Source organism: Hibiscus syriacus, unplaced genomic scaffold (genome assembly GCF_006381635.1).
Source record: "Hibiscus syriacus cultivar Baekdansim isolate YM2019G1 unplaced genomic scaffold, ASM638163v2 tig00110402_pilon, whole genome shotgun sequence".
Classification (NCBI taxonomy): domain Eukaryota; kingdom Viridiplantae; phylum Streptophyta; class Magnoliopsida; order Malvales; family Malvaceae; genus Hibiscus; species Hibiscus syriacus.
Window position 1 is genome coordinate 2001812 of NW_024062722.1, and position 12152 is coordinate 2013963.

At 35.0% G+C, this 12152-nt stretch overlaps 1 protein-coding gene across 1 annotated transcript; it reads left to right on the forward strand.

Annotated features, from left to right (window-relative positions):
* Positions 1-394: 394 nt before the first annotated feature.
* On the forward strand, positions 395-7020 carry LOC120123604 (respiratory burst oxidase homolog protein A-like). Its single transcript, XM_039142454.1, has 14 exons — positions 395-1007; positions 1266-1425; positions 1587-1635; positions 2795-2908; positions 3638-4060; positions 4173-4556; positions 4649-4744; positions 4861-4976; positions 5047-5214; positions 5336-5495; positions 5583-5780; positions 5988-6116; positions 6339-6417; positions 6738-7020. The coding sequence occupies exons 1-14, from the start codon at positions 395-397 to the stop codon at positions 6845-6847; spliced, it is 2799 nt and encodes a 932-aa protein (XP_038998385.1). The 3' UTR covers positions 6848-7020.
* The last annotated feature ends 5132 nt before the right edge of the window (positions 7021-12152 follow it).

Here is a 12152-nt window from a genome sequence, read left to right on the forward strand (position 1 = left end):
TGTTTTCGTTCTATTTTAGTCATCTAATTATTATTTTTAAATAATACCTAACATTACGTTTTGAGTTCATTTTAGTCATGTACCATTAAAAAATTAATAAAACTATTGACATAGTATTTTTCACTTATAAGTTTTTAACAATGGGTGACCAAAATGAAATAAAAACTAAACGTTAGACATGTTTTAAAAAAATAACTGAATGACCAAAACTAAACAAAAGTGAAAGATGTGATACTAAATGTGAAATTTACCAAACAAAAATCATGGTTTTCTCTCGTACAAAATACAACATATAAATAGATCTCTCCCCCTTGCATATTCTCCTGCAATATTGTCCTTTTTCTTCCCTTCATTTTCTTTCTGCATCTCTCCGCGTTGTTATCTTTTTACATCAATGAGAGGCGATTCTCTACCCACACACCAGCGGCGGTGGGCCTCGGATACCGTTCCCTCCAATACCACACTCAGCTCACCAGCGTCGCCGGCCATCGAATCCAACTCGGCCGAGGAGTTTGTTGAGGTCACCCTCGATCTCCAAGACGATGACACCATCGTACTCCGAAGCGTCGAGCCGGCCACCGCCATCAGCGTCGATGGCGGAGCCGATACTCCGGCATCCTCCTCGACATCCGTTTCTCGATCGTCGACGTTCAAGCGGAGCTCTTCGAACAGACTGCGACAGTTTTCGCAGGAGCTGAAAGCCGAAGCCGTGGCGAAAGCGAAGCAGTTCTCACAAGAGTTAAAAGCCGAACTGCGGCGGAAGTTCTCATGGGGCCACGGACACGCCGGTCAGGCAATCGCCGGATTCGATTCGGCTTTAACCGCTCGGGCTCTAAGAAAGCAGCGCGCTCAGCTCGACCGGACCCGGTCCGGCGCCGAAAAAGCCCTCCGCGGCTTAAGATTCATGAGTAACAATAAAGCCAATGCATGGAAAGAAGTCGAAAACAATTTCAACAAACTCGCCGAAGACGGTTTTCTCTTCCGTTCCGATTTCGCTCAATGCATAGGTTCCTCATTCCATCATTACATTTTCTTACGAAAAAGTCCCTTCACTATGCTTTTTTGTTAATTTAACCCTCTTTACTATACTTTCATTTCTAATCAACTTATTTTCTAAAATGTGTAGTTCTATACGAAATTAAACGACTGGAGATAATATCAAATTGCAATAGAGAGACAAAAACTACGACAAAAAACATATAGTAGGGGGACTAACTACGAAATTTGACCATTTTTCTCAAACACGATTTACTGTTTTTGTGAAGGAATGGAGGAGTCGAAGGAATTTGCGTCGGAGATATTCGATGCACTGAGTAGACGGAGAAGATTAAAAGTTGAAAAAATCAACAGAGATGAACTTCATGAATATTGGTCTCAAATCACAGATCAAAGCTTTGATTCTCGTCTCCAGATCTTCTTCGACATGTGAGAACTATTAAACTAATACTTAATCAAGCTTTTCTTCTTTTAATTGTGTTAAAGACACTCTCTGTCCCTTTTTTTTTAGATCGGAAACAATAAAAGTTGGAGAAAATCGTCTTTTTAAGCGACTTTCCTTTTTTAATGTGTTGGAATTTATTTTACAGGGTGGACAAGAATGAAGATGGCAGAATAACCGAGGCTGAAGTGAAAGAGGTATATATATGCAAAATGTTAAAAAAATAAGTGTGATTAAATAATTATTTTAGTTTTTATTATTTTTAAATTATTTTAGCCCCAACATTTTATTTTTGATAAAAAGATTCTTTTATAGATGAAAATCGTTAGTTAGTAAATGATTAACGCTAAAAAATAATGATATTTTTATCCTAAAATAAAACAAAGTGCCAAAATGCTCAAAAAAAGAATAAAAATAAAAATAACTATTTGATCAAACATTGAGTGTCTTTTTGTACTAAAAAGAAATATTATGTCAAAATGCTTCGGAAAAAAAGGAGTCAAATGAATATTTTGATAAATATTGAGGACTAATTTTGACATTATACCATATATATAATGGATTAGGCAGGTACATTAATTCATTAATCAAGCATGCATGAATGATGAATTAGCGGGGACTAATTTAAATTTTTTAAACATTGGGGACTAATTTTGGCATTATACCACTACTTTATATTATAAAGGTTGTCATTTGGGTTATCATAATCAACGTTAGGCGGGGATTGGGTGGTAAATCACAATAATTTTTTCTTTCAAAAATTAACTACTCCAATAAAATAAATAAACCATTTATTCATTCAACAATGTACTGTTTCATAATGTTTTGGGTAAATTACACATTTAGTATCCCAACTATCACTTATGATTCGTTTTGGTTATCTAACTATTTTTTTAAATATACAACGTTCAGTTTTTGTTTCATTTTGGTCACCCGTGTTTAGAAATAATGGTGATGTTGACATATCATCATAAGATAATGTCGTGTCATCATTGTGAAATATGAAAATAGCACATCAATAGTTTTTCTAATTTTTTTAACGGCGGGTGACCAAAATGAAACCGAAACATATCATTAGGTGATAATTGGGGTACTAAACATATAGTTTACCCAATTGCCCTAATTTTTTAATTCTACATTTGATCCCAAACCCTCAACTAATATGTTGACATTATGTGTCTAAATCTACTGAAACCTGTAATCGTCACAAGTTTGTTCTATCATTGACTCTAATTAAAACTAGCAGTGAATCGACATTTGTTTATGTCATTCAGTGAAGTTGGTGGGGGCATTTAGATATATAAATAATTTTAGTTTTGATTTTAATTAGTGTTATTTTTATTTTGGTTTGTACAGATAATCATGCTTAGTGCTTCGGCAAACAAGCTATCGAGATTGAAGGAGCAGGCAGAAGAATACGCAGCTCTGATCATGGAGGAGTTGGACCCTGAAAGACTTGGATACATTGAGGTGGGCCCATTTCCATCACCAAATTAATCTCCCCTTCTTTAATCATGGAAGAGTCGCTAATTTGGACTTTTTTCACCCAAAGTCTCCAGAGTCAAATCTTCATACAATCTGGTTCTTGTTTTGTTCAACTGCAACGAACAAGTATAATGTCAAAATTATCCTCCAAAATTTATCAAAATGATCGATTTGATCCTCATTCTTTTTTCGGAGCATTTTGGCCACGACGTTTCGTTTTGGAGCAAAAAAGTTCCATCCACAGTTGAAAATCATTGGTTAAGAAACAGTTAATGCTTCATAAAGGGGCCATTTTACTTTAAAATGAAACATTAGAGGATCAAAATGCTCCATAAAAAGATAAGGATGAAAGGGATTATTTAATCAAATGTTAAGTGCATTTTATTCTTAACATAAAATGTTGGATGCCAAAATTCTAAAAATAACATGTATCAAAATAACCATTTTGATAAATGTTGGGGGCTAATTTAGGTGTTATGCCAAACAAAAACGAACATTTTACTGGAATCGGACTAAGAAACTTGAATTCTATACACAGAAAAGTTAATTGAATTACTTCTTATCCGTGATAAATATTAGTACAACCATAGATCGGTTACTGTATGCTGCATTTTCCATTTTAGTATATCAAATGACAGGATTTTCTTGTCAATAATTGCTGCATCTAATTTTCAGTTTCACCAAGTTTACTAGTCTTTTGCTTTAATGATGCAGCTATGGCAGCTGGAGACGCTTCTCTTGCAAAAGGACACATATCTGGGCTATAGTCAAGCCCTAAGCTACACAAGCCAAGCCCTTAGCCAAAACTTACAGGGATTAAGAAACAAGTGCGGGATCAGAAGAATGGGGACTAAACTTTTGTACTATCTGGAAGAGAATTGGAAGAGGATATGGGTGTTGTCACTGTGGATTATGATCATGATAGGGCTCTTCACTTGGAAGTTCTTTCAATACAAGCACAAGAGTGCTTTTGTAGTCATGCGTTCTTGCGTCGCCACGGCCAAAGGAGCCGCCGAGACCCTCAAGTTTAACATGGCTCTGATTCTGTTGCCGGTCTGCCGGAACACCATTACTTGGCTCAGGTCCACCAGGTTGGGTCTCTGGGTGCCTTTCGACGACAACATCAACTTTCACAAGGTATGTTACCACTACCAGTATACAAGCTCTTTTTTGAACTGCCATGCATTCAAGTGGTTATATAATAGTTTGAGAGTTGTTCATGATTCCATTTCAATTTGGATTTGTACAGACAATAGCAGCAGCAATTGTTATTGGAGTCATTCTCCATGCTGGTAACCATCTTGCCTGTGATTTTCCGAGGCTAATCCACTCGTCTACCGATGACTATAGACTCTACCTCCGTGATTTCGGAAATCGTAAACCGACATACATGGACCTGGTAAAGGGACCCGAAGGGGTGACGGGAATTTTAATGGTTATCTTCATGGCAATAGCATTTACACTAGCAACAAAATGGTTTAGGAGGAACCTGATTAAGCTGCCCAAGCCCTTTGATAGAATAACTGGCTTCAATGCTTTCTGGTACTCACACCACCTGTTTGTCATCGTCTACATCTTGCTCGTCATCCATGGCGTCTTCCTTTATCTCGTGCACATATGGTATCGTAAGACGGTACACATTTAAATCTTTTTCATCTCTCAGGTGATTTCACAAGTTCTAACAACAGGATTTTGTTTTATTTAGTAACTGTTTCATGGTTGCAGACCTGGATGTACGTAGCAGTTCCAGTTGTGTTATATGTTGGAGAAAGGACCCTGAGATTTTTCCGCTCTGGTTTCGATACTGTTCGGCTTTTGAAGGTAAACATAACACTTCCAAGTACGAACAAGTACAGACAACTAACTTAGGAAGAACAAACTCGAATTTGGCTGCTGAGTATTTTGACTAATGATCTTATACCTTACGTGCTCAATAGGTTGCAATTTATCCAGGAGGTGTTCTCACATTACAAATGTCTAAGCCGCCTCAATTTCGGTACAAGAGTGGACAGTACATGTTTGTGCAGTGCCCTGCGGTCTCCCCCTTTGAGTGGTAAGTAAAATAGTTGCAGTCATCCATACGCAAAGTTTTTCTCAACACATGAGCTTTTATTCTGTACCAGGCATCCATTCTCTATAACCTCTGCTCCCAGTGACGACTACCTTAGCGTTCATATCCGTCAGCTAGGCGACTGGACGCAAGAGCTCAAACGCATATTTTCGGAGGTTTGTGAACTTCCTGTTGCCGGGAAAAGCGGACTTCTCAGAGCAGATGAATCGTCGAAGAAAAGGTGTTTATATTTAGTTTCAAGTAGTATGTTCAAGATTTTCACTCTTGTTTTAGAAGAGTTCAAGTTGTGTAGGAATTATTGAGTAATTTTTGGATCATTAACGTTGTTCTCCTAAGAGCAGTTTCCCAAAGCTCTTAATCGATGGGCCATATGGAGCTCCAGCTCAAGACTATCACAAGTATGATGTACTGCTACTGGTAGGCCTAGGAATTGGTGCAACACCATTCATCAGCATTTTGAAAGATCTGCTTAACAACATTGTCAAAATGGAGGAGCAGGCGGTAAGTAATTCGGTGCATAACGTCGGTTGAATCGCACTCTCTCATCGTTTCCTTATCAGATTCACAATAATGCATCTTTATTTTCAGGATTTGGCCACAGATATCAGCAGGACATCAGACCAAAGTAATGGGAGCAATGAATCAACCGCTCCCAATAGAGCCTTGGCCAAACGAAAGAGAGCTCTTAAGACGACCAATGCTTACTTTTATTGGGTAACCAGAGAGCAAGGTTCATTCGATTGGTTCAAAGGAGTAATGGATGAAGTTGCAGATCTCGATCAAAGGGTAAACGAACTAATCAACTCATTTTCATTGTGCTGCGTCGTGCCTATGAGTCGATATTATTCTCTTTGGGTGGATACACAAAGAGTACCATACCGACTTATAGACACGACATCAACATGATCGATGTTCGAATCGAGCGTATCCGGCCTGTCAACCAGTCATGATGGAATACCTTAAGAATTACTGACTTCCGACTTTGAACACTAGGGGGTGATTGAAATGCACAACTATTTGACAAGCGTGTACGAGGAAGGAGACGCACGTTCGGCTCTCATCACCATGGTACAAGCACTAAACCATGCCAAGAATGGCGTCGACATTGTTTCGGGCACCAGGGTAAGCTCCTTTTGTGCCTGCCGTTTTCATTCTCTCAGCATATAATCCAAAATCTCCATGATGAAACATTGCAATCATAAATTCCATGGCTGGCCATTTATTTTTACTTTTTTTTTGAAAATAAAGAGAATTTCATTCATTCAACAATACCTTCGAGAATTACATCGTGTTTAATACATTCTGGTTCACCAAAATCAAACTATTGGCATTTATCATTATCAGGTACGGACCCATTTTGCAAGGCCTAAATGGAAGAATGTCCTCTCCAAACTAAGTTCCAAGCACTGCAACGCAAGGATAGGTGAGGCCCCATACTATTTTAATTAGGGTAAACTACATTTTAGTAACTAAATACTTTTATTCCTTTTTAGTACCTAAACTTTATTTTTTTTCTTCAAAATCATACCTATGATGTGGAATTAACTTATAGTGACATGTCAATACAACCGTTAAGTTTTAAACGGCGGGTACCAAAATGAAACCAAAACTAGAAGTTAATTATGCTTTTGAAACAAAATAAAGTTTAGGTACTAAATTTGCAGTTTACCCTCTTAATTAATCAAATTAAAGTGACAATATTATATTGTATATTCTAATATTGGTGTTGCGTTGGTGGTGCAGGAGTCTTTTACTGTGGGGCACCTGTTTTGGCAAAAGAACTCAGCAAGCTCTGCCATGAGTTCAACCAAAAAGGATCCACTAAATTTGAATTCCACAAGGAGCATTTCTAATGAGAAATTAAATGTGGATAGAGCAAATAGAAACCCTAACTACTTTCTCTATAACTAGAGAAACAAGAATTATTTACATTATCAATACAAGAAAGCAGGAGTTTTGTACAGCCTTGGAAAAGAACAGAACAGAAAAGCAATGCAGTTGAATTAGGTGCATGGATGAATACCCAGCCCACAAATAAAAGAAAGGAAATGGCTTGGAATCATTTGATCGATGGGCATGAGGGCGGTGCAATTGTAATCAAGGATGGACCAAGGAGGGAGCCGGTGACTGACGATGAAGATTTCAAGCTGCTAGTACATTATGTAGCATATAGGAATATTCATTACTTTTGTTTACAATAAGGACTAGATTGTCACGTTAAATGTTTATTATTCACACTTGAAATCTTGGAGTTAATTACTTTTGTATTAACTCCAGGACTAGAATACACCCCACTTGAATATGTATTAACTCCAAGACTAAACTAGGAAAATCATTTGATCAATGGGCATGAGTGCGGTGCAATTGTAGTCTTGGAGTTAATACATAAAGTGGGGGTGTATTCTACTTTGCAAATGTAAATGAGTACCATCCTTTATGTAACAATTCAGGTTTGATTTCTGTCAAGTTTATGTTTTTAACTTTTATAAACGAGATTAAATTGTTTATATCACTCATTATTGTTTGGTTTAGGGTTAATATAAAAAAAAGGATTAATACACTTTTAAGTGTCTAAACTATATTCTGAATTGACTTTTTTTCCGCTAAAAATAGTGCCTAAAGTTTTCAACGTTGTACTTTTAGGTACCTGGTCCGTAACGACTATTAAATTTAGACATTATCTAACACGTGTCAGCGATATAAAATTTCATTTTTTTTAAAAAAAACTAAAAATGGGTGTTTGTAGCGATTGGAGATAGAGAGAACGACGCGACTTTTACGGCTTTCCGACGAACGACAAACGATGTGGGTGAAAGATGATGGTCAGGATTTGGTAGCGGGACGATGGCGAACTCAGGGGTGACGGTGAACGCTATGGATGGCTAGTAAAGGGTGGTCGACATGTGGCGACGGGGGAGGAGGGTCATGACGTGGGGATGGAGTTTTGATTTTTTTAATTTTTTCTTTTTTAAATAATATTTTTATTAATAAAAAAAATATAACGATAGACAACTAAAAATGTAACATAAAAAATGTTAGACACCTATTTTTAGCAAAAAATTATTTAGGAACCAAAAATCAATTTGGAGTATAGCTTAGGCACTTAAAAGTGTATTAAGCCTAAGGGTGCGTTTGGTTCACGGAATGTAAGATTACCAGTGGGAATAAAAGATTACCAAGAATATGTTTACTGGGAATATTACATTACTGTGTTTGGTTGGTTTGGCAGGAATGTAAGATTACAGTGTTTGGTTGAAGGAATAAAAGATTACTGGAATGTATATTTTACCAAATTGTCCTTGTTCTATATTTGATAACAAGTTAAATTCTAAATGTTTAAATAAAAATTATTTATATAAAAATTCTATTTGTTAATAATATATTACTTGAGTATTTAAATATATCATGTATTATTTTAATTTTAATTAATATTAAATTTTACATAATTTATGTAAAAATATATTAAAATTTTACATCAACATTTAACTAAATGTTTACATTGTGGAAACTAGCTTTGGTTCATACATGACGCATTCACTGGGAGGTTTCTTATATTTTCCCACCGACAAGGTTTACATTCTTCTATATACAATAATTTATCATAGATATTCATAATAATAAAAAGATGTAAATTATTTTTGTTATCTAAGATATAATATTTATTATATCTTATATATACAGTAATTTATTTATTTATCTTTTATATTTATACTTAATTATGCATACTTTATCATTATTATTTATCTCATGAATTTATATTACAAAAACATAATTCTAATAAGTAAGAAAATATAACACTAAAAATCATATTGTCTATAATTTTATATTTCTTTATTCTCTTCCACTGCCGGTTAAATTCCCTCTAATTTTAAATAAATTATAGTAAGTTTAGAAGTATATTAAGCATGGCATGTTGTTCCACTGAAATACAATTGCATAATATTCTCTCTTTTTAATCCAAATGAACCTGGATTTTTATATAAAAACCATAAAAATATGAGTTGGAGAGACGTATAACATAGGGTTCAATTTCCTTCCAAATGTCATGGAAATTTATATCATTCGATGGTTTAAGCCCAAGATGACATAATCCAGACACAAAATTTCTCAAAAAGTGAATACTTATCGGAAGACAGAGTCCCTTCACATCTACTACCAGAGCATGCAAGGACATTTTATTGGATGAGGCATCCATGTTCAACCTTACACCTGAAGGATCAGCTGCAGCACAAGGAAAAATTGCAGTATCTTATAAGTAATTCAAATTTCCCAACCAATCTAATACATGTCAAAAGAAATTTTCCCAAAGCGGGATCTTCACTAGGCAATTACCACGACCATGTGAAGAAGAGAGAAAAGGATGTAGTGGAAGGTCATCAAAAGTGCAGCAAACTAGTTGTCATAAAACATAATTAGCCATTAGGTACCTGCTTCAGATCCTTACAACTCAAGTGAAGAGGACTTAGGTAACCGGGTTCAAATGACAACATTTGGGAGTGAAATGGAACACAAAGAAAGAGTTTGGAGCAAGGCATTGCAGCAGTCCTTCTACAATAATCCCTAGTATTTTGAAGCAAGGGCACTGCAGTGACCCACTTGCTGTCAAAACTTCAATGCCTCAGCACTGCAGTACCCGTATCAAATGCTCCAGCCAACAATGACATCTCTATCCCTAAATTTTCTAAATCTAAAAGTTCTATGTTTCCTAATTTGACATTATTTTTATCCTTTATTATTAAAATTATTTTTAACTGCCATGTCTTGTTATACCAGTATCCTAATGTTTTAGCAATCTTGTGTCCTTGTGTCTGTGTAGTCTTGCACCCATATTGTGTGTCCATGTTCAATCTATTATATTTGAATGCACACTTTTAATATATAGACTTAAGATGGCTACTACAATTATCATCATTCATCCAAGTAGTAAGGCTAGGGAAAAAAATAGCTTACAAACATAATTTGACATTTACTTGAGCATTGTTACTGAGAGATCTCTGCAAGCATGGAGGCCAGCCAGAACTAAGGAACTCCCATTTCCTGCCAAGCCAAGTTCAAGATCTTGCTCAATTGATTTTGGCTGCTCAACATCAGCTTCATGCGGCGACAAGGTGGTCAAGGGTTTCAATGTTTCCTGGGACATTATGTTGCATGTAATTGTTTGGTGCACGTTTAATCTCTTTTTTCCTAATCTAACAGAAAAATGTGCAATCTGTCAACAAGTGTAAGGCTTGTCAAAGTAGAGGTTCAATTAACTTGAAAGTGTAATTGTGACAATGAAATCCACGTAAATGTTAAAAAAATAAAGGAAGTTGACTCCCTAACATACCCAAGTTAAAAAAATAAAGTGTAATTGTGACAAAGAAATACCATTCTATTGTTCCCTTCTACGTTGCCAAATTAAAACAGAAATGTGAAGTGAAACAGAATTTTGCTCAATTCAGATCAACCTCCTTTGACCCTTCCCCTAGTTCCTCCAAATTGTTGTTAGATCCTGGCTATGTTTCATATCAACATAACTTATGTTACATAATTGACATTTATTGTCATCGAGAACCAAGAATCACATAATTTCAAATTCTAGAACTGAATAGAGTCATCAAGATAGGCAAGGGAAAGGGAAATTGCATTGCCTGAACTCGAATCAAAGTCCGACATATAATCGAGTTTTTGCAAACTATGCTAGCTGGAATACAAAATTCGGACTTCGGACTAAAGCACATATTTATGCTAAATTTATGCATCTAAAAGCAAAGATTGAAATTTGCATCAAAAAGCAACCTTTTTCGTAGATTATCATCCAAAAAAATCCATTTTTATATTGGAAGCAAACAATCTAAAAAATACAGAGAGCTAAAAGAGACCACTTGAATCAGCCCCCTCAATCAATTATTTTCTATGGACAAGAACCAAATAGAGAAACAATAAAATCCCACAGAAATCAACGAAGCTACTAATAAAACTAAAAAAAATGATCTCATAGCGAAATATTCTCAAATTTGTAGAAACTGAATGAGTTCATTGAGATAATTTACTCAAAGAACTTAAAAGACAACCATGTATAACTTCAGTAAAATTTTCCAATCAACCAAACAAATGATGAAAACAATAAGAAATCAACCAATAAGCTTTAAAAACCGAATCCACAGATTTAACGACCTTTCATTTCGAATAGCAAGGTTGAGGAGAAGAAAAGAAAGGTAAAGATAAAGTTTCTCTCATTGCTAGGAAAATAAAAGAAAGGGAGTGAAGAAGAAATCTTACAAGTAGAATCTCAATGGAAAAAGATGAATTTTTTGCAGAGGCAAACTCACGGGAGAAGAAGATGTCGTAGAAATAAGCTCACGGGAAAAGAAGGGTATTTTAGCCCTTAGCACCGGGAATAATAAAATACCTAAGACATATGTGGGAATAACATTCCTGGAATAAACACACTAAAAATTACTGTTGGTATTAAATTATTACCCTCACTTGGGAATCTTACCCAACCAAACATGGGTATCCATAACCAGGAAAAAAATATGCCTGTTGGGAATGAACAAATCCTTGATCCAAACGGATCCTAAATGCCTAAACTATACTCAAAATTGATTTTTGGCGCCTAAAGAAATTTTAATAGATGCCTAATGTTTTCTCCATTACACTTTTAGGTTATTATCATTAAAAACTCGTTAAGTGACACGTGTCACGTTCAGATTTTTTTAAAAAGAAATATTTTTAATATAATATTTTATTTTTTTTAAAAATAAAAAATATAAATGAGACATGTGTCACTTAACGATTTTTTAACAGTAGGTACCTAAAACTGTAATGAAGAAAACATTAGACACTAATTTTTAATAAAAATTCTCTAGACACCAAAAATCAATTTTGATATACTATAAATATTTATTTTTTTATTAAGCCTTTGATTTAATGGTTAAATATTCCTTTGAACTTTTATTAAAAATTCAATCAAGTCCCTTTGTAAAACATAGACTTAAACAAGTCTTTAAACTTAAAAATTATACTCCCTCTATCGCATTAAATTTGTCCCTTTTTTATTTTAAAATTACCCCATTTAAATTATTCATTTGAAAAAAAAATCAACAACTTTTACTAGGCATATTTCCCTTTCTACCTTTGTTAGTTTTCCAACAAAATAAAATTTAATTTTACCAG

What these genes read in the sequence shown, in the direction of transcription:
- LOC120123604 (XM_039142454.1), top strand. Translation starts at nt 395, where the DNA reads ATGAGAGGCGATTCTCTACCCACACACCAGCGGCGGTGGGCCTCGGAT. An exon ending in CCGAGGCTGAAGTGAAAGAG is followed by an intron (nt 1,636 to 2,794) that starts GTATATATATGC and finishes TGGTTTGTACAG; the next exon opens with ATAATCATGCTTAGTGCTTC. An exon ending in GCACTGCAACGCAAGGATAG is followed by an intron (nt 6,418 to 6,737) that starts GTGAGGCCCCAT and finishes TTGGTGGTGCAG; the next exon opens with GAGTCTTTTACTGTGGGGCA.